The 24,662-nt window shown below is 52.4% G+C and overlaps 1 protein-coding gene and 2 long non-coding RNA genes across 24 annotated transcripts in view; 1 reads left to right on the plus strand and 2 right to left on the minus strand.

Annotated features, from left to right (window-relative positions):
* The window catches only part of NFIC (nuclear factor I C), a 73,722-nt gene that overhangs the window by 16,380 nt on the left and 32,680 nt on the right, over positions 1–24,662 (minus strand). For 18 of the 21 annotated variants that reach the window (XR_014056591.1, XR_014056587.1, XR_014056589.1 and 15 more), the window contains exons 3-6: positions 11,349–11,420; positions 7,125–7,199; positions 5,731–5,854; positions 4,962–5,086 (exon numbers count right to left, since the gene is read on the minus strand). Coding sequence is in view for 14 of the 21 variants with exons in the window: in XM_081499846.1 (XP_081355972.1) it covers positions 4,962–5,086; positions 5,731–5,854; positions 7,125–7,199; positions 11,349–11,420 (396 nt within the window). In the remaining 7 variants the exon portion in view is untranslated. The remainder of the gene's footprint in view (positions 1–4,961; positions 5,087–5,730; positions 5,855–7,124; positions 7,200–11,348; positions 11,421–24,662) is intronic. The other 3 variants (XM_081499842.1, XM_081499839.1, XM_081499835.1) reach the window with 1 other exon arrangement.
* LOC145509984 (uncharacterized) lies at positions 5,237–14,989 on the plus strand. Of its 2 annotated transcripts, XR_014056594.1 has the most exons (6): positions 5,237–5,400; positions 7,094–8,530; positions 10,354–10,418; positions 10,970–11,240; positions 12,169–13,010; positions 13,376–14,989. It is a non-coding gene; the product is annotated as an uncharacterized LOC145509984 (long non-coding RNA). The 2 variants fall into 2 exon arrangements; XR_014056593.1 differs by lacking the exons at positions 5,237–5,400; positions 7,094–8,530 and having other exon boundaries at positions 10,296–11,240; positions 13,376–14,295.
* LOC145509986 (uncharacterized) lies at positions 14,803–23,813 on the minus strand. The gene is made up of 2 exons (XR_014056596.1): positions 23,388–23,813; positions 14,803–15,276 (listed from the first exon to the last, which is right to left on the minus strand). It is a non-coding gene; the product is annotated as an uncharacterized LOC145509986 (long non-coding RNA).

Genomic DNA, 24,662 nt, shown 5'->3' on the forward strand with positions numbered 1-24,662 from the left:
GAGCACCCGCTGTGTGTGGTGGGGTGGGAGGGGGGTGGGTCGGTGGCATGTCCTGGGATGTGGCTGGCGCCCCAGAGGGACCAGGCAGCCAAGCAGGGGCTTGGGAGCAGGTCTGGGCTTTCCCAGGGATAGGAGGAGGACCCTGGCGGGACCCAGGGCGGGGTGTGTGTGTGTCCCCACAGCCATGGAGGGTGTGTGTGCACATGCGCACATGTTTGCATGCACACTGGGCACCCGGCTGGCGTGCGGCTGTGGCAAGAATGAGGTTAGGGCTGTCAGCCGTTCACTTAGGATCTCCTAGAACAGCCTGTCTTGCATGGAAATAGCCCGACCCGGACACCCCCAGCTGCACCTCTGCAGGCCTTTCTAGAGCTTCCAGAGACCGGCCTGAGGGAGCCAGGGCATGAGGTGGGGGCAGGGAGGCACCCGGCATTGCAAGAAAGAGTCACCCTCGTGTTCCGCACCCCCCATCTGAGGCTCCTGCATCTGAACATCTCTAGTTCGTCCAAAAAACACACCGGGAACAGCCCCATGTGCGCAACCGCGGCAGTTAACACGGTGCCCCTAGGTGCCCCATCAAAGTAAGCATCTCTCCATTTAGCAGGTGTGCCCTTGACCTCTCCATCCCAATGCAACTGGCCATCTTTCTGTTCAATATACGTATGTATATGTCCTCCTTGAGCATCCCTATGTTGCCAGAGGAAGATACACACCTAACTAGAGACAGGCGCCAGTAGATGCCCCCTCCCCTCATCATCTTTCCACTTGCTTGTCACACATGCCTGTCTGTCCCCCGTTTAAGCACACACTCTTCATCTAACAGGTAGGCCTGTACCTCCCCCATCTGAGACTCACAAAGTAGCCCATACCCCTGTAGCCCACCGCAGTGGAGCCTTCTAGTCTCCAGGGCCCACAACACAGCATGGGCAGAGGGCGTGCAGAGTGGATGGGTGGGTGGGCAGAGCACAGTTCTGGTAGGAACCGCCACCACTCAGTGGGCACTTACTATGTGGGATGATCTCCCCAGCATTGCTGATCTCAGCCGGTTACCCTCTGTGGGACCATCCTGGGCTTTGTGGGGTGTGGGGCAGCCTCCTTGGCCCCACCCACTCAAAGCCAGCAGCACCCCCAGTCATGATGACCAGAGATGTCCCAGACATCACCCAGTGTCCCTTGGGGACAGAGATGACCTGGGTGAGGGCCCTCTGTGAGACCCTGGGGAGCCACAAAGTAGTGGAGCCAGGACTCGAACCCAATCCGTAAGCACAGGCAATGCTCTGCCACCCCCACCTGGTCCCCCCCAAAGTTAAAAAAGGGATGAGGTAAGCCAACCCCCCCTCCCCACAACAGAATAACTGCCTGTGAAGGGCCTATGTCCCCCGGCAAAGGGCCACAGAAGCAGCAAGCAGAGCACTCTGGGATCCCTTCTTTGCCAGGCTTGGCTGAGTAATCGGGGAAGGCCTTGGGGAGGAGGTGGCCACATGAATAGGCACTCTTGGCACGCCTGGCCCGGGCATGGAGGGTGCAAAGGCCTGGAAGCTGGTATAGGGGGGCCTGAAAGATGTGGCTGCAGGGGTCTTGCCTGGGTGGGGGGGGTCTTGCCTAGGCAGGGGGTCTTGCCTGGGTTGGGGCAGGTGGTCTTGTTCTGGAGGGGCTGGCAAGATCCCTCCCCCTGCCCTCGCCAACAGGCCTCTGCTCCTCTAAGGCACTGGAGTGTGGAGGCTGGGGTTGGGGAGTTAGCTGAGCACTGCCTGCTGCCCATGGAGGCCACAGCTGAGGAAAGGAGAGACTGCTCTAATCAGCTTAACCCCTTTAATGAACAGCTAATTGGGGGCTGTCTAGACAGGAAGCCGGAGGAAGTCAGGAGAAAGAGGAGGAGGTGGTGTAAGAAGGGAAGGAGAGGAAAGGAGAGGAAGGGAGAGGAGGAGGGGGAGGAAAAGACAGAATCCATCTCCCCAACAAGCTGTGAGCACCAGGAAGTCAGGGACAGGCACACACGAGAGGTTTGTGTGTTTGTTTGTGTGTGATGCCCACTGAGATGCCCACAGAAGGAAGCAAGTTTGTCATCATCTGAGGCAACCAATGGGAGCTCCAGGGGGACTGACTCCCTCTGGCATCCCCTTCTGGCTCTGTGATTCCCTATCACACACCAGAAGCTGTTACAGGCTTCCTTCTTGTCCTCCCCTGTCATGGCCATGTCATTCTCAGGGCAGGAAGGTCAGATTCAGCCCTAGGGACTCTCTCTAGTATTCCCTTCCTTTTAAAATGCTGTTTTTCTTTTTTGAGCATCCTGTATTGAAAGCTGGGCTCTTTATTTCCAGCCTTTCTCCTTTTTTAATCAATAGACTGAAGGCTATAATTTTTCCTCTCGGGACTGCTATGGCTACTCCACCACAGGCTGTCTTTCAGCTCTAAATAGTATACACTTTATATGTAGACAACCTCTTCAATTACAGAGTTAATGAGAAGTGCTTTTGAGTTTCCAATCAGGAAATGACAGGGCAGAAGTTCACTGTCTCCCAATATCTACTTTATCCTTCTTTCTTAGTAACAGAACCATTAATTTGAGATGGCACATGATTGCCCCAAGTAAAACTACATTTCCCGGCATCCACTGCACAGCCAACTATGGCCTTAGGACTAACTCAGGGGTTCAGAGACAAGCAGAAAAGGTAAGTGAATCTTCTGAGAATTATGTTTAAAGGGGAAGGGCATGCCCATACTTGACTCTTCTTTCCTGATGGCTGGATATGATATATGATGGTTGGCGCTCCAGCAGTTACTCTGGACCACGATGTAGGAATAAAAACCATATTCAGTGTTGCATAATGCAGGAGACTAAAACTCTCACATCACACTTGCCCAGGGCTGCTGATGGCTGGACATCTATTTGAGACAGAAATGTACTTCCTTTTGAGTTTTCTGTTATCTGCAATCAGACTTAAAGCTTATTGAATACAGGTCTTTATAGAGGCAAATTTGAGAGAGAGAGGGAACTCACAGAGACAGAACCATAGAGACACTCTGACTCATAAAGTAGAGCCTAATAGAGAGAAGTCCCCCCAGCATTAGGTACCTGCTCTGGGAGCCCACAATGAGGAAGAGGGAGGACCCTTGGTACCTCAGATGTCACAACCAGCTGTGTTACAGACCGATTCAAAGAGATGGGAATTTTATAAGGATGTGAACACCAAGAAACTCTCCTGTTTCCTGGTCACTTATCACATGCCAGATGGTTGCTTTATTCACATCCCACCATGTCCTCCTTCCAACTCTCCAAAAGAATGATCATTCTCATCTTCTCACTTTGGAGATGAGGCAACTGAGGCTCAGAGAAGTTAAGTCACCTGCCCAAGGGTACATAGCCTACACAGTGAGCAAAAGGCAGGGCTGGGATTTGTACCCTTGTTTCTCTGATGCCTGAACCTGCCATCTTTTTCTTCCTTCCTTCCTTCTTTTCTTTTTACTGAAGAATAGTTTATTTATAACGATTAAGGTGTACAGTAAAATGATTCAATTTCATATATATATATATATATATATATATATATCAGATTCTTTTCCATTTTAGTGAATCTGCCCTTTTAATTGTAATCTTAGATTACTTTTCAAGGGTCCTATAGGTATGGCACTTTGTATAGACAGATCTCTATAAGACATCAGGCCCTACATGAGTAGGGAAGAGGGAAAGAGGAGGAGGAGGGAAGAAAATAAATTCTAAAGGTATATTGGGTACTTATTATGTGCCAGGCCTGTTTTAGGAACATTAGATGTTATTAATTTACTTAATCCCCACAACAACCCTATGGAGTGGGTAACGCAGGTATTAACACCCCCATTTTACAGATGAAGAAACTGAGGCACAGAGAGGTGGGGGCACCAGGAAGCTGCAAAGGGTTGGGGGACTCAAGAGTCTACCGTTCATAACCACTAGGCTATATGATGGGGTGAACTCTTGATAAGGGAAAAGACATCGAGTAGAGCCAAGCTTCTAAAACTGGGGGACAAGAGAATCTGAGGAATGCCAGGGACGTCCTCTCCACAGGCGACTCTGCAAACCACTTCCTTTATGGCTAGCGCTGGCTCACTAGAGAGCGGAATCTTAAGGTGAAAGAGACTCTCTCTCTCTCTTTTTTTTTCGCCCTGGCTGCGCCCCCGCGGTTTGTGGGATCCAACCAGGGCCCTCTGCAGTGAAAGCGCCAAGTTCTAACCACTGGATCGCCAGGGAATTCCCATAAAGGGATTCTTTAGATGACAAAGACGGTGGAGATGGAAACACCAAAGAAGGGAAGCCTCTGGAGAATGCGCTTGGGGAGATGGTTAGTAAACAAAGAATCCGGAGAAGCCAGAGCTCAACAGAAAAGAGCCTCTATGGAAGAGCTGACCCTACAGAACAGGGTCCTCATGAGAGACACATTCTGGAGAGGACCCTATGAAGACAAAGGAGCAACAAGAAAACCTCCCAGGAAAAGGATGCTATAAGAGAAGAGGCGGGGCTCCTATGGAACTGGAATCACCTATACCAAGATCCCGTGGAGATGGGAATCTTGGTTGGGGGGAAGGAACTCCAGAAAGGACCCCAGTGAGTAGGGAACCTATGTATCAGGACCCTCTAGCGGCGACCCTATATTGGAGGGTCTATGGGGAACCCCAAGAAGAAGCACCCTGCTGATCGAATCTATACTGAGTCAATTCTGTAGAGCAAGAAACTCACAGAGATAGCCTGTTTACAGGCAGAGGGCAAGAAAGCCGGCCAGAGTGGAACCAAAGAGCTCCGGGAATGCAAACCCAGAGTTTACTTCCAGCCGAACGCAGCCCACGCGACTACAATCCCCAGGAGGCCCTATGGCTCCAGGCCGACTCCCGACTCCCTGGCGCCCGCGCAGTGCTTGTCGGAATTCGTAGTCCCAGCCGCGGTAACCCCGACCGGAAAGCCGGCCAGCTCCCGCCGCCAGCCCCACCTCCTTCCATGTCCTCCGTCCAGTTGCGGCTGCTACTCGTGGGAGAACTGGGCGAGGTGTAGTAATCGCCGCCGGGGCTCGTGTCCACGTCTTCCTCCATCGAGCCAGATTTGTGCCGCTTGCTCCTAAAGGGCGAAGGAGGAAGCCAGCAGGGCGGTTACCACGGAGACGCAGGGGGCCCAGCTGGCGTCGCTACTTCCGGCCCTTGGGGGGGCGGGGCGAGGAGGGTGCTATCGCGAGACGTCACGCGAGCCGCGGACTTGCCCCTGGCCCTCAGATAACACCTGTTACAACCTGCCCGTTACTTGGATGGGACACCTGGGACCAGAGACAGGGAGGGACTCGGCTGAGGTCCAAGCCAGAAAATTAGCAGAGTGGAGACTAAAGCCCTGAAGACCTGGCTCATCTCTTGAGCTGCTGTAATCCCCAGAACAACCTGGTAGGATCATGATCCCATTTTACAGATGAGGAAACCGAAGCAAACGTAATGTGACTGGCTCACGATCACATAGCATATCTCAGCAAGAATCATTGTCTGTGTTCTCATCTCAAGGGCTCGGTCTGTAGGACTCTAGGCTGCGGGAGTCCAGCGTGGGGTGACAGGACTGGGGAAAAGAGTCCCTTGGGTCCTGGATTTTGAAGGATAAATAAGAGTTTTCCAGGTGGAATGTGAAAACAGGGAAACGAATGAACCAGCTGGGGCTGGATGGGGGTGGGCAGGTGGGGTTATGGAATGCCCCCATATGGAGGTGGGGCCCCGGGGACATACCCGCTGGAGGATGTGCTGGGTAGCGTTCTTCTCATGCCGGTGCTGGCTGGATTTAGGTCATATGCCAGGTGTCCCTGCAGCTCCCCCAGGGAGAAGTTGGGTCCTGTTCCAGTCACCACAGGTGCTGCAGAAGGCGACAGAGAGGAGGGTGAGGGAGGGAACAAGGTCCAAGATTGCGATTTGGCCTGGAGGGGTGGGGAGAGCCCTCTGAGGGCTGGTACTCTGAAAGAGAACCCCTTCCCAAATTGGCTTGATTCCTAGTTTGGCTGCTGCTGCTGTTGCTAAGTTGCTTCAGTCGTGTCCGACTCTGTGAGACCCCATAGACGGCAGCCCACCAGACTCCCCCGTCCCTGAGACTCTACAGGCAAGAACACTGGAGTGGGTTGCCAGTTCCTTCTCCAATGCATGAAAGTGAAAAGTGAAAGTGAAGTCGCTTAGTCATGTCCGACTCTTAGCGACCCCATGGACTGCAGCCTACCAGGCTCCTCTGTCCATGGGGTTTTTCCAGGCAAGAGTACTGGAGTGGGTTGCCATTGCCTTCTCCACCTAGTTTGGCTGAAACTGGCCTAAATTCTATGTATCAGAAGAACAAGGCCATTGAGAGAGGCCAAGGTCACACTGTGGGTCAGAGGCATAGCCTGAGCCAGAGGCCAAGCTTCCCAGCATTCCCAGAGGCCAGGCTCTGCTGATCTGGATGGGGAGGGAGATGGTTAGGGTCAAGGTAGGGTGCTGTGCTGTGCTTAGCCGCTCAGTTGTGTCTGACTCTTTGCAACTCCATGGACTATAGCCCACCAGGCTCCTCTGTCCATGGGATTCTCCAGGCCACAATACTGGAGTGGGTTGCTGTTTCCTTCTCTAGGGGATCTTCCCAACCCAGGGATCAAACCCAGGTCTCCCACACTGCAGGTGGATTCTTTACCATCTGAGCCACCAGGGCTCCCTGGGGTGTGGATATGAATGGAGGTGTCTAGGGGGTGGGGGTGGGGTCCCCAGCAGGTCCATAGGTAAGGCAAAAGGACAGGAGGCAAAGCAGATTGGGGTACCCTCTGGGGTCTCCTCCTCATGGGGTGAGAGAGGCCCCCAGAGGGGGATGCTGGGGCGGAAGTTCGTTTAGCCCCTCCACCCAGCATCTAGAGTCCTTCCTGGGGAAGTGCATGTCGTCCTGACCTTGGACTCTGGAAAGGGCCCGGATACTGCCCTTCCTAGGAAAGTTAGTTTAGTGACAGGGGTGGCTGGAGAGGATGAGGGGGAGTGAGGCAGGGATATAGGTTCCTTCTTCCTCCCTCCCTGAGTCCCTTTCCCCCTGGGAGCCCCCATCCCAAAGCCACTTCTCTTTCCTGACAGCTGCCCCCTCCCCCGGCAGGTCCCAGAACAGGGTGGGTGGGGACACTTACTCCTGGACACTTGGATGAGCTCAGTGACACTGAACACACCGGAGGTGACGAAGCTCTCCTGGAAGTCGGTGGTGTCTGGAAAAGAGACGGAGGACGGGGCTCAGCAGGCGTCCAGCTGAGCTGGGTCTGTTCCCCCACCTTGACACCTCTGGGTTGCCCAGACTCTGGGGTGCCTGACCAGGCACCCCCGTCTACCCCATCCTTCTTGACTGCAGGGGGAAGATGGCTGTTTCAACCCCTCCAGGCTGAAGAGGATTCCTCTGCCCTAACGCAGCTGGAGTAGATCTTCTTTCCTGAGTCTCGGCTCCATCCTTCTCAGCGCAGCTGCAACCAGCCTCCTGTCCTCCAGCCTCCCAGCCTTCCTACAGGGTCTTTGTTAAGCATGGCAGGCTGCACACATGAGTGGAGGCCAGACCTGGGTTCACATCTCAGCTAGGGTGCCCACTTGGCATGTGATTCTGGACAAGTCACTTTACCTCTTTGGTCTCAAAAGTGGGGACCATACACCCGATCACCTTGGGTGATTGTGAGATATGAATGCTACAACCCAAGAGGGACCAGCTCTGTCCTTTAGCCTCACTCATTGCTCCATGCAACACTGCAGTCTTTTAGCCTTCTGCTGCCAGGCTGGGAGCTCTGTGGCATCCCCAGTTCCTGGACCAGAACCTAGAAGACAGCAGAGGCTCAGAACCATGGGCTGAATGGAGGGTCCACAGGCAGCAGTAAAATCTCCAGTGTGCCTAGACCCACTCCTGCCTAATGTCAAAGGCAGTTTCACTGTGCCAGGGGCTGTCTGGGCACTTGGACAGCCTCCTCTCCAGGATGGGGTGGTTTAGACCCATTTCATGGATTTGGAAACTGAGGCTGGCCCCAAGAGAGCAAGAGCCCTGACCCACCTGGACAGCTGGGAGGGAACAGGCCTATCCTGCCCAGAGGCCCTCACAGGCAGGACCCATTCTCTCAGCAAATGTTTACCAGGCACTTCCTGTGTCTGCCCCTGAGCAGGGCACTGAGGAAATCATGGGGAACAAGACGAACAGAGGCCACTGCACTCCAGGACTCACAGTCTGGAGTGGGCAAAGGAAGCCACATAAGAGTAGGAAGTCAAAAACTGTTTTACATGAATGTTCATAGCAGCATGATTTATAGTAGCTGAAATCAGAGAACACCCAAATGTCCATCAGTGATGACAGATAGACAGAATGTGGTCCCTCCACACATGGGAGTATCACTCAGCCATGAAAAGGAGAGAAGCCCTGACACTCGCCACCACATGGACAGACCCTGGGAGGACCCTGAGAACACGATGCTCAGTGAGAAAAGCAGACACAGAAGGACACACAAGGTGTGATTCCACTGATGGGAGACAGATCCAGAAGAGACTGATCCACAGACACTGAGAGTGGGTGAGTGGTCACCTAAGGAAAGGGAGTGACTAATGGAGATGGCGTTGCTTTGGGAGTAATGAAAATGTTCTGGAACTAGACAGGACAGGTGATGTGTGCACAGTTTGGTGAAAGTACTTAATACCACTGAATGGTACATTTTAATATGGTTAAAATGATACATTTTATGTGTGTTGTACCACAATTTAAAAAAACTTTTAAAGATCATTAAGTCAAACATGAGCTGTGTCAGGGGGTAGCAAGGCAAGCAAGGTGCGGAGCCTGATGGGGAGGAGACCTATTTTGCACAAAGGGATCACAGAAGGCTTCCCTGGGAGGGTGACGTTCAACCAAGACATCAGGGTAAGGGTGGAAAAGAGGAATGTGAGTTTACATTTGGGAAGTGCCCAGACAGCCCCTGGCACAGTTGGCTGCCTTGATTAGGATGATCTTGAACTCAATGTTTTGCCACCTGCTTGTGGGCTACAATGTTCCTGGAAGTGGGGATGGCCTACGCAAAGGCCCTAGGGTTGGAACATAGGGCTTTTTTTTGGATGCACCACACAGTGTAGGGGGGTTCTCTGGTATCTCAGCTGGTAAATAATCTGCCTGCAATGCAGGAGATCCTGGTTCGATTCCTGGGTTGGGAAGATCTGCTGGAGAAGGGGTAGGCTACCCACTCCAGTATTCTTGGGCTTCCCTAGTAGCTCAGCTGGTAAAGAATCTGCCTGCAATGTGGGGGACCTGGGTTCGATTCCTGGGTTGGAAAAATGCCCTGGAGAAGGGACTGGCTATCCATTCCAGTATTCTGGCCTGTATAGTCCATGGGGTCACAAAGAGTTGGACATGACTGAGTGACTTTCACTTTCACACAGCATGCGGAAAATCCCTGACCAGGGATCGAACCCGAGTGTCCTGCAGTGGGAGCATGGAACACTGGACCATCATGGAAGTCCAAGGCCCTGGGGTGGGGACACACTTGGTGAATTGGAGGCTGACAGGGCTGGAGTTGAAGGAGCCAAGAGAGCGGTCAGAGTAGAGGTGGCAGCTCTCGGTTTCGAGGCGGTGGTGGGAGCAGTTCTTGTCTAGGCCCCTAGGGGGCAGCACTACCCGCAGGGAGAGCACAGCAGCGCCGGGCTCCCCCGCTGTCCGTCACCTAAGCCCCCTCCTTGCTTACGAGCTTTGTGTCCACTATTTATTGAGCAATTACTGCTTGCCCAGGCCCATGATGGAAGACTGGGGACCATAACATTCCCGAGGAGGACAGGGCGGTGGCTCCCAGTGTCCAGGGGAAGTGGCCATGGCCATTTCCTGCTGACCCAGCTGGCCAGCTGCTGTCAGCACGCCCCTCCACCCTCCCCCCACAGGGGTTTCCTGTTTGTGCAGCGCTCGCCCAGCTCCATCTCCAGGGGACTCCCTGGCGGGTGGGGAGGAAGTGACTTCCTCCACCAGACGCTGGAGCTCCCCATGGGACCCGGCCAAACGCCCCGCAGCCCCCGCCGCCTGCCTCGAGCATCTGGCTTGGAGGGAGGCACGTGGGGATCACAAGAGGCCAAGGAGGACTCAGGTCACAGATGGCCAGTGAGATGTGGCCCAGGGGCCTGTGAACCTCCTGGAACCATCCAGCCTCCCTGTGCACGCCTGTGACGGACCTTCCATAGGGGATGCCCTCACCCACCGGGTGTTTCTTCCCTTCTCCCTTTTCGTCTCCCCTCTGTCCTCGCTCCTGGTATACTATCTCTCTAGTTTCCCTTTTCCTCTCTGCTTTATCCCTCCTCTCCTTTTTTTTTTTTCTTTCTATAAATGTTTTTTGAGCATGTGCTGTGTACTGTGTCCTGTTCTAGGTACTGAGGACAGGGCAGTGATCAAGACAAACACCTCTGCCCTTTAGGAGGGGATGTTCCACCAGGTGAGATAAGCAAACACATATGCAATCACTAAGCAACTAAGCAAATACATACGCAATCACTAACTTCCTCTAAAGGAACTAAAACAGAGGGCTGGGATTGAGAGTGGCCAGGCAGCTTGAGCTAAGGAGCTCAGAGAAGATCTCTCTGAGAGGGAGGCATCTGAGCTAAGACTTGGGTGATCTGAGAGAGACAGAGCAGTTAGCTGTCCAGACAGAGGGTACAGCCTGTGCAAAGGCCCTGGGACAGGCTGGTGCCTGGTGTATTGGAGGAGAAGTGAGGAGGCCCCCTGTGGCTGGACCAGAGTGAGCAAGGGGCAGAGGAGGAGGTGGGGGACAGAGGGCATGGGGCAGGTTGTGCAGGGCCTCCTAGTCTGCAGGAAGGACTTGAGCTTTTACCCTGAGGGCTGTGGGTGGGGGAGGGGCAACACATGACTCAAGTGCTCACAGGAGCCCTCTGACCACTTCAGGGAAGACAAACTGTGACAGACAGGAGCCAGGGGATAGAGTAGAAGCAGGGCCTCTGCAGCTTCCAAAACCTTTCTGTCTTTCAGGCGTCTGCTCCCAGCCCTGATGCAGGCAAATTCTCCTGCTTCCCACCCCCCACCCCAACACAGAACTGACTTGTCCTACTCATTCATTGAACATCCTGTGAGACTATTGGGGGAGCACCTCTGAGCCCAGATGGTGGAGCTCAGGGTCATGGGTCATGGGTTCCAACCCCAACTCCCTGGATGCCCCTGGAAGGTTCATATGCCTCACTGGACCTCAGTCTCCTCCTCTGCAAGATAGAAAACAGCAGCACTTACTCCAGGAATGACTCAGGTACTCACATAGGACCACATGGAACCCACAAAGGGTGTTCCCAAAATTACTCCTAAATAAAAGATGGGAATGCAACCGTGCCCTCCACCCCGCCACTTCCAGACTCACCCAGTGTGATGGGCTTGCTGTCCTCCTGGTCGGAGCCCATCCCTGCCCGGGGACTGCCACTCTGCTCTGCATCTGCAAAGAGAGGGAGGGGGAATTGGTGACGTTGCCACAGGGGTCCCCATCCCGAGGGGAGGAGGCATTAGCCCAGCACTAGCCGGGACCAGCACCATGGAGACAGCAGTCTGGAGCGTGGCATGGCCCCCTCCCTGACTGCTGCCACAGAGGGTCATGAACGTCTTCCGTCACTGGGGTCACGGGTGAGAACTCAAGTGCAGGAGCTGGCTCGGTCATAGGGAAGTGCTCTCTGAGCCTCAGTTTCCTCTTCTGTCAAGTGAGGATAACTCATTTAATCCTGCCTCTACTGTATGAGGTGGGAACCCTCATGCCCATTTTACAGATGGGAAAACTGAGGGCCAGACAGACCCCTCAGGCCCCCTCCCATCTTTCTCTGCCTTCAGAGTCCCAGGGGCTCAGCCCATGATCTTGGTTTGCTATTCAGGGTCCCCAGAGAGGGGGCTGAGGGGCACATTTCCTCAGCTGTGATGTCCCCCTCCCCTGCCCAACTTGGGGGCTCCCTCCCACCCTGGCGCCCGCCCCCCCCATCTTGTCTAAAAATAATCAGGCTCCTTGGCAGCCGGGTGAAGCAGACAGACGCTGAGCTCAGCGTTATTGACTCCAGAGAACTAGATGGAGGGCGAGTCACGCCAGCCCCCTCTGCAGTCCTCACCCACCCCCCTCCACCCTGGGTTGGGGGCAGGGGAGCCCAAGCCCAAGCCCAAGCCCAGTTGGACCCCTAGAGCGCTATTCATTTATGTTTCAGGTCAAGGACAAAGGTGGCAGGAAGCACCATCAAATGACAGAGAAAGAATCAGGCCCCTGCCACCTGCCACACTCCAAGCCCAGGGCTGTTCGCTGTGTGACCTCAAGCAAGTTGCTTACCTGCCCTGAGCCTCAGTTTTCTCTCTCAAATGTGTGAAAGCATTTCACAGGCCCGACTGGGTTGCCAGGAGGTGGCAAGGAGATATTAACAGTATATATTAAGCACTTAGGGCATACTGAGCTCTATATACATGGTAACATCCATCCCATTATTATTATTATTATTTTTAAGTCCCTAAGATGACCGTAGATATGGTGCTTTGTTGTTCTCATTTCATATCTTCCCTTAAATCATTAAGAGCCACTTATCTGGCATTGTTAGTGTACCCATTTTATAGACAAGGAAAATAGATAGTTAGAATGACAAAAAAGTGCCTGCACTACACCCCTTGTTATTTTTTTTACAGTAGTGTATCATTTTATTTCACTTACTTTTTAATTCCCCCCACACAACCAGGGGAGCGACTTGTGGGGATCTTAGTTCCCTGATCAGGGATCAAACCCATGGTCCAGGCAATGGAAGCAGAGAATCCTAACCACTGGCCCACCGCGGAAGCCTCCCCTTGTTAATTTAATTCATACTGTGCGCATGCGTCCAGACGTGCAGCGCAGCCAACGTAAACTGCTTGGCATCTGCCATTCGGTGCCTGCGTTCCCATCCCAGCTCTGGGAGCATCTGAGGCCACGTGGTCCTGGGGAGGTCACTTCCCCTCCTGGGGCCTCGCTTCACCCAGGGTTGCTGGGGATAATAGTAATGATGACGCTGCTCACAACAGTCACTGAGCCCACGCGATCTGCCAGGCATGGAACCTGCAGCTTTGTATACACACTGTGTGCTGAGCACCTGCTGGCGGCCAAGTCTGTGGATGCTGTAAAAAGCCCAGGAGAGCCCCACCACCACCCCGCCTCAGCTTCCCATCCATGACAGAAGTGCATGCAGGGAACCCTCCTTGGCTTGGCCGAGCAGCCCCCTGCGTGGCCAGCTGGGCTGGGCAAGGCTGGGCAGCAGCGAGAGGACTGTGCCCGGCTGGGCCCCACGCCCCGTGGCAACTCCCGGGCTGGGCAGCCAGCAGCCCCTTGGAGCCAGCCTGTCCTGCTTGAATGGCCGCGTGGCTGGGCATGGGTGGCCACTGTTGGGAAGGGCCCAGCCCGGGCAGCCAGCCGTCAGGCTCCAGGCCTTGGGCACAGACCCTCTTCCAGAACCAGCGCCCATACGGACTCAGCGGGCAGCGGTGCCCAACTGGCACTCAGGTGCCTTCCCAAGGAGGTGGGTAGTGCTGTCTGTGTGTTCTCGAGTGCAGTCTGTGTGTTCCTGCTTTGGAACCAGGCAGCCGGGACTGCGGGCCTCTCCCTACATCTGTGAAATGGGCACCATTACAGCATCTCCCTCAGAGCTGTAAGCACTTCACCCACCAGGGTAGAGTTTCATTACTATTGTTGTTATCTGGTTGTTTCTGCCTTGGGTGCCTTTACTTCCTATGGATTGAAAGGCACGGCCCTAGGCTATGGCTGGCTCTCGCCTGGAGCCCTTATCCTTTGCTCTTGACCTCAGGCCGGCCATATCATGTGTCTGAGCGTCACCTTCCTCATCTGTAAAATGAGGATATAACACAACCCACCTCCCAGGGTTTGTCAGGTCTCCATGTCAGCTAATAACAATTGTAAAATGTTGGTGCCAAACTGACATTCAATACATGGTAGGTTTGGGGGACCTAAATGAGAGTGTGTTTTTAATTTAAGTTTCTCTCCTTTTTTTTTTTTTTTATGGAAAAAGATTGGTTAAGGCCTTTCTTTCTTTTGACTGCACAGCATGCAGGATCTTAGTTCCCTGACCATGGACCAAACCCACACTTCCTGTAGGGGAAGCATGGAGTCTTAACTACTGGACCACCAGGGAAGTCCTTTTAATTTAGGTTTCTAATTGATCATTTCTAAAATTTAGAAACAGAATTGGTTTGGGGGTGTTAAGCTTGTTGGAGAAGGAAATGATAACACTCCAGTATTCTTGCCTGGGGAATCCCATGGACAGAAGAGCCTGGTGGGCTATAGTCCACGGGGTTGCAAAAGAGTCCAACATGACTTAGTGACTAAACAACAACAAAGTCTTGTATCCTGCGACCTTGCTGAACCCATATATTAGTTCTAAGACTCCACCCCCCTTTTTTTTGATAGACTGCTTGGGATTATCTATGTAGACCGTTGTATCACTTGCAAGCAGAGCTAATTTTATTTCTTCCTTCCCAATCAGTATGCCTCTGATTTTTTTTCTTGCCTTATTGCACTGGCTAGGACTTCCAAAACCCTGTCGACTACAAGTGGTGGGATCAAGTGTCCTCGTCTTGCTTTTGATCTTAGAGGAAACCCATTCAGTCTCTCACCACTATGAACTCTGTTAGCTATGAACTCTGCAAATTCCTTTACTAGGTTGAAGAAGCTCACTCCCCCTCTCTCTCTCTCTGTTTCCTATACTCCTGGGAGTTCTTTTTAAATTTAAATAAGTATAGTTTCTAAATTATATGATGCTATACTTATATGACATCTCATTAAAATTTTTTTAAATTTGATTTTTAGATTGTTTTGAAATATACATAACATATACTCTACCATTTAACTGTTTCTAAGTGTACAGTTTAGTGGCACTAAGTAAATTCAGATTGTCTTGTGACCATTCCACCATCTATCTCCAGAACTTTCTTATCTTCTTAAACTGAAACTCTGTTCCCATGAAACACTGACTCTCTGTCCCCTCCCCCAACCCCTGGCCCCACCATCTACTTCTTATCTCTATAGATTTGACTCCTTCTGTGTCTGGCTTCTCTCACTGAGCATCATGTCCTCTGAGGTTCATCCACATTGTAGCAGGTGTCAGAACCTCCTTCCTTTCTATTATGCCATCTTACTTTTAATCATCCCTAAAAACCTCAAACTATTTCTCACCCACCTGCTGACCACTTGCCGGTCATTTGGCTTCTGGAAACTCCCAATCTTCTGGAGCTGTCCAGTGTGGGAGCCCCGAGCAACGTGCGACTTGAAATTTAAATTGGCTAAACTGAAATTAAATGCAATTTTCAGGACTTCAGCCATGGCAGTTATCTTTCAATATTGGACAGACACTTGGTCAGTGGTGACTGAATTGTCCAGCACTGAACACACCATCATCACAGAAAGTTCTATCAGGCTGAGCTGCTCTGGATATTTCCATGAAAAATCAGAAAAAGACAGAGGACAGATTATTCTTCTACTTAGAGATCCAACCCTAACACGGACCTTCCTTCAGTCTGAACAGATGGACCCAAAGTGGATAATGCCTAAAGGCTGGCTAATGTCCGACATCCCAGTCCCCAAGTGGGCGGCTTTCATTTGTTGAGCTATTATTGTGTTATGAGCTTCATTGTGTTATCTGACTAAATCTACCCAGTTGATGAGGTTTGTAAACTGAGGCCCAGCTCAGAGAGTCTATATTTCAAAGCTGATGTCTATTCAAAGAAATTGCCTAACACAGAGGGACTTGACTGGGGCATTCCTGCTAACCAAGATGATGTCTGGGGACATCTGTGGTTGTCATGACAGGGGAAGGAGCTCCTGGCATTGAGGGGTTGGGCCAGGGATGCTGGCCTAGGAGAATCTCACCAAGAGTTGCCCAGCCTCCAATGTCTGGACTGGGGAGGGAGTCCAGTCCAGATCCATCCATTCTCAGTAGGGACAAAAACTGGCTTTTGGGGCGGGGAGGGGGCTAAAATTTTTTGATTTTTTTTTTTTTTAATAAAACACAGATATATAGACATGGATACAATATATAAATAGATATATAATATACCTGTGCTATTAAAATTTCATGAGGTTCAGTGGTTAGGGAAAAATCTGTCTAAAAAGGCTTTTTGTGTGTGTGCTAAGTCGCTTCAGTCTTGTTCAACTCTTTGCGACCCCGTGGACTGTTGCCCGCCAGGCTCCTCTGTCCATGGGATTCTCCAGGCAAGAATACTGGAGTGGGTTGCTATGCCCTCCTCCAGGGTATCTTCTCAACTCAGGGATCAAACCTGCAGGTTCTTTACCACTAGTGCCACCTGGGAAGCCCAGAAAGACTCTTTAGGGGGAGGTAAAAATGAAAGAAAAGTGTCTTGTACAATTTTAAAGGGTTGTCAAAAGAGAAAGAATATGCAACAGAAACCGGAAGTGACCTACCAGGTCTAAAGCATTTACTTTATTAAAAGTCTGCCAACTTCTTCTGTGTGTCCTTGCACAAGTACCTGACATCTCTGAGCCTCCATCTCCTCATCCATAAGTCGGAACTGAACTGCACTACTGTTTATCTCTCCCCTTTGAGTACTTGGCAAATTGACTGCTGAGCACCTCTGGGTTCCTCCTGCCTGGGGGAACTCAGCAACACACAAGATGGGCAAATGCTCTGCCCTCATGGTACTGATGTCCTAATGGTGGAGTGCCAGGCAGTCAACAAGTAAGCAAATTAACCAGGAGTATATAATTTCAGGCTGGGTCAGGTGCAAGGGAGGTCATTCAACCCAGAGATGAGAGTGGTAGCCCCTGGTGGGTGAAGGGCTGTGACTGGAGCTCCTGGGAGGGTCATCAAGGCCACACCATGTGAAACGGTACATTCCAGTAATTAATACTTAGTGAGTCACCCCTTTGGCTGTGCTGGGATGCATGTTTCACCTCTACTGACTCATCTAATCTTTGAAACTCTCCCAGGAGGGATGTGTAGTTATCACCCCCATTTTCCAGATGGGGAAACTGAGGCACACAGAGAGGTAGTGACATATGCAAACTCACACAACACCAGGTGGCAGCAATGGGACCTAGGATCAACGCCCAGACACCCTGAGGCCTCACATTTGGGTCCGGTGCTTTTGACTAGGAGGGATCCAGTGGAGGCCCTTGGAGGGGGGCTCAGTACCCCCTGACAGGACCCCTTCTTTGTCAGTAGTTTGGGGTGATTCCCCCATGTTTGAACCCTGTTGTCTGACCAAATAAAGCCCCTAGCTGGGGGTCCCCTCATGCTCAGTTTTTGCCAAAGTTCCTTCTGTTACTAATTGTTGTGTTGGGACAGCTGGGGGCAGTGGGGAACAGCCATTTCACTTATGCTGACAAGCCCTTCATGGGAGAAGAGCCCCCAGACCTTAATGTCCATGGGAGCAGATGCCCCAGACCCTGCTGCATGGGTCAAGGAAATTTCAGAGCATCCTCACCTCACTGAGCAGAGAGCTAAGGTATAGAGTGAGGAGATAGGAGATGATGATACTAAATAATAATAATAATAATAAAATAGTGGCAATGACCAAGCACAGACAGCCTACCAAAGGCCAGGTGTCAGACTGTGCATTTGACTGTCCTGTCTAACACGCTGCAGCAATCCTTGACTGAGGCTGACAACCACACGTTACCCAGAGAGGGTAAGTAAGTTACCCAAGGTCACACAGCAAGGAAAGCTGATGGGCCAACCCTGATTTATCTGCTCCTCTCTTAAAGAACCTATCCGTAGAAAACCATAATTTAAAAAGATACACGCACCTCAATGTTCACAGCAGCACTATTTACAACAGCCAGGACATGGAAACCACCTAAGTGTCCATAGACAGATGAATGGATAAAGACAATGTGGGGTATATACACAATGCAATACTATTTGGCCATAAAAAGAATGAAATAAATGCCATGTGCAGCAACATGGATGGACCTAGAGATTATCATATTAAGTGAAGTCAGACACAGAAAGACAAATATCAAATGATATCACTTATATGTGGACTCTAATATAAAAGATGATATAAATGAACTTAATTTACAAAACATAAACAGATTTCAAAAATAAAATTATGGTTACCAAAGGAGAAACATGATGGGGAGGAATAAATTAGGAGTCTGGGATTAACATACACTGTGAGTGCGTGTGTGCTAAGTCACTTCAGCCGTGTCCGACTCCTTGCGACCCTGTGGACCATAGCCCGCCAGGCTCCTCTGTCTATGTGATTCTCCAGGCAAGGATACTGGAGTGGGTTACCATGCTCTCCTCCAGGGGATCTTCCTGACCCGGGGATCAAACCATCATCTCTTAGGTCTCCTGAATTGGCAGGTGGGTTCTTTACTACTAGCACCACCTGAAAAGCCCTAACTTATGCACGACTATATATAAAATAGATACACAACAAGGACCTACTGAATAGCACAGGAAACTCTACTCAATATTCTGTAATAACCTATATGGGAAACAAATCTGAAAATAACAGCTACACGTAAATGTATAACTGAATTGCTTTGCTGTACCTTTGAAACTAATACAACATTGTAAATCAACTATTCTCCAGTAAAATTTATTTTTAGAAAGAGGGGGCCAGGGGAAACATCCTTGAATGTCTCATTGAATTTTATATCATGTAAATTGCTGGCTTTAAGATGTTTGCCTGTTGACAAGCTTTCTCCTGACCTGCTGCCATCCCCAGAGTCCCCCACTGCCCATCCCTGAAGACGTGACTTTCTGCAGCCCCACTCAGATCAGGCATTCGATTTGGCACTTGGTGCTGCTCAGATTACATTCCTGACTGTGTGAGAAAAACGTGGACACTCCAGAGCAGTACCACAGAACCAAAAGGCACATTCTCGACCACCGAGTAGGGGACCTGGGGAGTAGGGCACCTACAGGTGTGCCTTGGGTGTCCACAGACTCCACCTGACCCTGGGGTTTGTAGTCAAAAAGCGTCAGCCTTGCTGTGGGCCTCTCAGGCAGTTGTGGGACTCCCCAGAGTCTTTCAGGTGCCCTGGGATCATGAAGAACAAGCTGTGGGTCCCAAACTTGTATGATCCTGGAGCAGGTTTTAGAAGCTGGAGTCCTGGAGGCCTCCTGTCTTGGAGTCCCAGCCCTGACACAAGTTGGCCTGTGACTTGGTATGAGTCAGGCCTCTCTTCCTCTGAGCCTCAGTTTTCTCCATCTATAAAGTGGGCTTTCTCTGTTGCTGCCTTACTTTATACAGTTGTGAGGCTGAAATAAGAAGCCTCAGGAGGGGAGGGGCCCATCATAGTCTAAAGGATAAATACTGTTTGTGTGACAGCATATTTCCAAGCTCAGAAGTTACATGAACTTTGTCCCTCCTCTACCCACAGCCCTCCAGGGCTCTCACCTCCCTTGGGGTAAAAGCCCGAGTCCTCCTTGTGGCTCATAAGGCCCTGCACGACCTGCCCCATCCCCTCTCTCTCCTCCCCTTCTCCTTCTCTCCTCCTCGCTCACTCTGTTCCAGCTACACGGGCCTCCTGGCTGTTCCTCCAACATCGTTGTGCCCCAGGGCCTTTGCACCGGCTGTGTCCACTGCCTAGAACACTGTTCCCTCTATATCTATGTGGCTCACATTCTCTCATCTCTCTGGGACCTTCCTGAAAGGTTTCTTCTCTGAGAAACACTCAAAGCTCTCTAGCACCATTCCCAAAGCACAGCTAACCACACTCATGCTAGTATAAGCGAGACTGGCCCTGGACAGACAGCGGATGTGTTTCAAGTGACACCCTGGCTTGGCCCGGCACCAGTTCTCTCGACTTCCCAGGTCCGCGGGGTGTTTGTCGGCAGCCGGAACGTCATCACCTCCCGTGGCCTTTCGTTCAAACAAACACATGATCACAGCGGCAACAGAAATGTAAACTGGATCCCATTGACAGAGTGTACAAACTGTTCTTTCCTGTCCGTGGCCACGAGCCCAAATTTGGTCTGTCCCAGCCCGTGACAAAGGCACCGCCATGGCCTCTGGTCCAGCCCTTCCTGCCCTGGAGCACCCACCCGCCTCTGCACCAGACAACTCTTGCCATCCTGGTGGCTGAGACTCCAACAGTTCCTAACTGGGAGATTCAGACACTGCCCCGGCATTCATCTCCCAGATGTTTACTGACCACCTATGCTTGCCGGGCACTGGGGAAGTGGCAGGGAGCCAAGGGAGGGGAGACAGACAGGAAGCGAGCCAACAGAAGGAGACTGAGATAATTTCGCTGGTTCTAAGTTCCACCGAGGCAATAAAGCTGGGTCAGGGGACAGAGAATAGTTGGTGGGGGCGGAGGTGACTTTTAACCAAAAAGTCAGGCGAAAACTCTCTATAAACACGTAGGGAAGGGAAGGAGCCAGCTATGTGGAGAGCTGAGGGCAGACGGCACGGCAAGTGCAAAGGCCCTGGGGCAGGAACAAACATAGGATGTTTGAGGAACAGAGCACATGGCCCAAACGCCGTATACAAAGCCAGGAGACCTCAGGCCACTCAGGGCATGCCCCCATCCAAGGCCCTGTGGGAAACTTGGGTGGGGAACTTTTGGTCGCAAGGGTGATGACTGGATCTACGTTACATTTTAAAATGTCTCTGGCTATAAGGATGTGGAGAAATTGGAACCCCCGTGCACGGCTGGTGGGAACATAAGATGGTGCAGCTGTGGTGGAAAACAGCTTGGTGCAGTCCCTCCAAAAGTTAAACATAGAATCATGACCCACGCCTATGTCTACACCCCAAAGAACTGAAAACAGGGCTCAAGCATATACTTGCCCACCCATGTTCACAGCAGCGAGACTCAGAGAAGTCAACAGACAGAAACACACCAAGAGTCCATCAAAGCACAAGGGATAAACAAATTGTGGTCCAGCTATGCAGTGGAATATTACTCAGTCTTAAAAAGGAAGGAGGTTCTGGCACCTGCTACAATGTGGATGGACCTTGAAAATGTGATGCTTAGTGAGAGAAGCCAGACACAGAAGGACACATACTGTCTGGTTCTATTCACAGGAGGTCCTAGAGGAGTCAGATCCACATAGAGAGGAAGTAGATGGTGGGGCCAGGGGCTGGGGGAGGGGAAAGGAGTGAATGTTCAATGGGGACAGAGTTTCACTTTCAGAAGATGAGAAAGTTCTGGAGATGATGGTGGGGATGGTTGCAGAACAGTGTGAGTGTGCTTAGTGCCACTGAGCTATGCACTCAAAAAAGGTTAAGACAGTAAACTTTATATATTATATATATTTTACCATAATAAAGCAAACACACATTAAATCTGGCTGCTGAGTGATTTCTGCACTCTCAGAGGCTGGAAGTCCAGGGAGGAGGGGCGGACAAGGATCCCAGTGGGCATAACAGCTTGGCCTAGGGTGACAGCCAGGGGTGGACAGAGTGGGTCACACTCAATTCATCTTTTGGATGAAAGGACAGGACTTGCTGAAACTATGATTACACCCATTTAAACCTGGCAGGATATGGAAGAGCCTAGGGTTCCCGCTCAGGCCCCATGGTGCATCCGCTGGGCTAGCCTCGGCTGCCTCGGTGAGCTCGCCCGCAGGATTTCTCGTCCAACCTCAGCGGGCTTCCAAATGGAGCTGGCTCTGCCGGGCTGCCACGTCCGCCTCCCAGCACCGGCCAGCTAGAGAGAGAACCAAAGCCAGGTCCTGGAATTCCCAGCTCCCGGGTGTCACCAGTCATTTTTAAAGATCGCCGGCCGAGGTTCAACTTTGTCCTGGAAGGCCACGCCAGTCAGGCGACCCTGGCCTTCATCCTCCTTGTTCTTGCCATGGAAACTTCCCTGCCCCTCTTGCTCTCATGCCAGCTCCAACCATCTCTCCAGGCCCGGATCTAACATCTCTTTTGGAACACCCTCCTTTAGTACTTTGTCCAACTTTTGTCTGAGTTTTCATCACACTGGACTGAGCCTGGGTCTTTTCTTAATTTAAAAATTAAAAAATATATATTTATTTGGCTGTGCTGGGTCTTAGCTGTGGCATTCAAACTTTTAGTCGCAGCATGCAGGACCTAGTTCCCCGATCAGGGATCAAACCCAGGCCCCTAGTGTTGGGAGCGTGGCGTCTTAAGACACTGGACCACCAGGGAATTCCCAGGTCTGGGTCTTTAAACGTATGAAAGTCCCAAGTCCTTCTTGTGGCCCACAAGGTCCTTCATCACCTGCCCCATCCCCTCCCTGCTCTCCTCTCCTCTCTCTCCCCCTTGCTCACTCTGCTCCAGCCAAATGGGGGCCTTCCTATTTCTCCAACATGCCAGGCATGGTCCTGCCACAGGGCCTTTGCACTGCCTGGAATGCCTTTCTTGCAAATGCCTGCTTGGCTCAAGAGACCTTTATTCAGGTTTCTGTTCAAGTGGGGTTTTATGTCCACAGGACCTGGCCTTGATGTTCTGGAAGTTTGGAGGTTCATACTCTCGTGTCCCTCCTAAGAAATGTGACCACGGATTCCCGAGTATGTCCCATAATCTTACAACCTGCTTTGTGCCCGGAGCCTCCACCTGCCTCCCGCATAAGTCTCTGTACAAACCGAAGCATAAGGGGAAAGATTGATTCTTTCACTCATGTACTGAGCACTTATAGTACACCAGGCTCTGTCCTAGGGTCCAGGGACACAGCAATGTACCAAACAGACACAAAGTTCTGCCCCATGAAGCTTGAGGTCAAGGTTTCCTCTGGGCTATCTCGAGGAGGGCCAGGAGATCAATCACAGCAGGAAGGCTTCAAGCTAAACTGAACCTGGACTTACCTGGTGGCTCCCATGGTAAAGAATTTGTCTGCAATGGAGGGGACCTGTGTTTGACCCCTGGGTGGGGAAGATCCTCTGGAGAAGGAAATGGCAACCCACTTCAGTATTCTTATCTGGGAAATCCCCTGGACAGAGGAGACTGGTGGGCTACAGTCCATGGGGTTGCAAACAGTTGGACGGACTGAGTGACTAAGAGACTGAACTTGGACTTCCCTGGCAGAGTAGCAGGAGGAAGGCTCAGGACCGAAATTACTCTGGGCTTCAAGGAATTCCAGTACAAATCCTGAGTCTCCCTGGAGACACCCCGTCTTGCCCCTGCAGGCTCAAGACTGCAGACCTCCCAAGGTCAACAATCAGAAATGGATGTCCGTCTCACCAATGCTGTGTGATCTCAGCAAAAGTACTTTCCCTCTCTGAGCCTCCACATCCTGATACAGAGGCTCTAAACCACCCCCTGGTGGCCCTCCTCCCAGGGATGTTTGGATAAATCAAAGGGAAAAAAGGCAAGATGCTAGACATCCTTGGTCCTCAGGGGGAAATCTGGACAAGGCGTCAGGGCAGAGAGGCAGAAGGCCATGGCTGGGGTGACCTCCCAGGCGCCGCAAACCCCTCCTCCACCCCATCCAGGCCTCCCCGGCCTTGTCCTTCCTGACCTGCCACGTTCCTCGAGTCTGGACCACACTTTCCATCTCCCTCTGCCCTACTGCCGGCCGCCTGGGCTCCAGCCAACCTGCTTCGGAATCACTTTCAAAGAAAAGTTTCTTTTTTCTTCCCACCCGGCCCGGCTCTCGCCCCCGCCTGCTCCGCGGCCTGGCTATGGGCCCCGCCGGGCACTCGTGGATACCTCGCCAGCGGGTCAGGACAGCGGCCATCCACCACCCCCCGGCCGGCCACAGCGCCAGGCCCGGGAGGTGCTAGCGCGTGGCCTTGGGCTGAACTTGGGGCGTCCGGTGGGCTCTGGGGGGCTTTGGCACAGGCGGTTGGGGGGTGTCTGGCCCGAGAAACTGGCAGGGAGGCCCCCGTAGGCCGCGGGGCCCACTCTGAGGCCTGCAGGCCAGGGCTCGTCCCACCCCGGCCGCTCTTGGCGGCCACGCCACCTATGACATCAGCGCTCTGGCGGCCATTTTGTCAACGCTTCCTCCCGGCTTCCAGATGCTTCTCCGACCTAGGCGGCCATTTTGTGGGCGCGGGAGGAGCAGGTTGGCTGGGCCTGGAGTCCGGGATCCCCTGGGGTGGGGGTGGGGGGCTGCCTTGGTAGGGGGATGCTGGGCCTCCTCTGCGGCCTCCACGGGGTTAAAGGCTCTTGTGCCAGGAGGGCGGCGGCCGTGCCAGGCAGGGGTAGGAACCTGCCTGCTGCCACCCGGGGCCCGGGGCCCCCCGCCACTCGCTCGGCACAAACCAGACTCCGGGTGGTACCAAGGATGTGAAAAACAAGGTTAAAAATACCCACACGCGCAACCTCGCCCCCCCCCCCCCCCCCCGTCCCCTCCAATGTCAAATGTGTCAGCGCCACCCGGGAAGGGGGGCAGACTTAAAATAACTCGCTGTTTACATTTGGAGCGAATTCTTGGCTTCGCCCGCAGCCAAGCCAAGGCCTCGGCCTGCCTCCCTGGCAGCCCCGCCAGGGGTTGGGAGCTATGGAGCCTCATGTGCCCAAGGGCTGAGCGCGCACGTGTGGCCGCGGGAGGGGACGCAGCCCCGGAAGCCGTCTGAGGCCACGCGGTGGATGGAGGAGGCGGAAGCCCAGAGCATCCCCCCCGCCAAGGACGGGGTGGGGGCGCCTGGCCCCTCCCAGTTTCCCTTCTTTCTGAAGTTTCTCGGGCTTCCTCACCAACTCAGCAGCCCCAGGGAGGGGTGGGGGAGGCCGGAGGCTGGCAGCCTGGGCCAGGGAGGCAGGCAACAAGGAGAGGCCTCCAGAATAGGGCAGG

This window comes from Giraffa tippelskirchi, chromosome 6, assembly GCF_054371585.1.
Source record: "Giraffa tippelskirchi isolate mGirTip1 chromosome 6, T2T-mGirTip1v1.2.pri, whole genome shotgun sequence".
Lineage (NCBI taxonomy): Eukaryota > Metazoa > Chordata > Mammalia > Artiodactyla > Giraffidae > Giraffa > Giraffa tippelskirchi.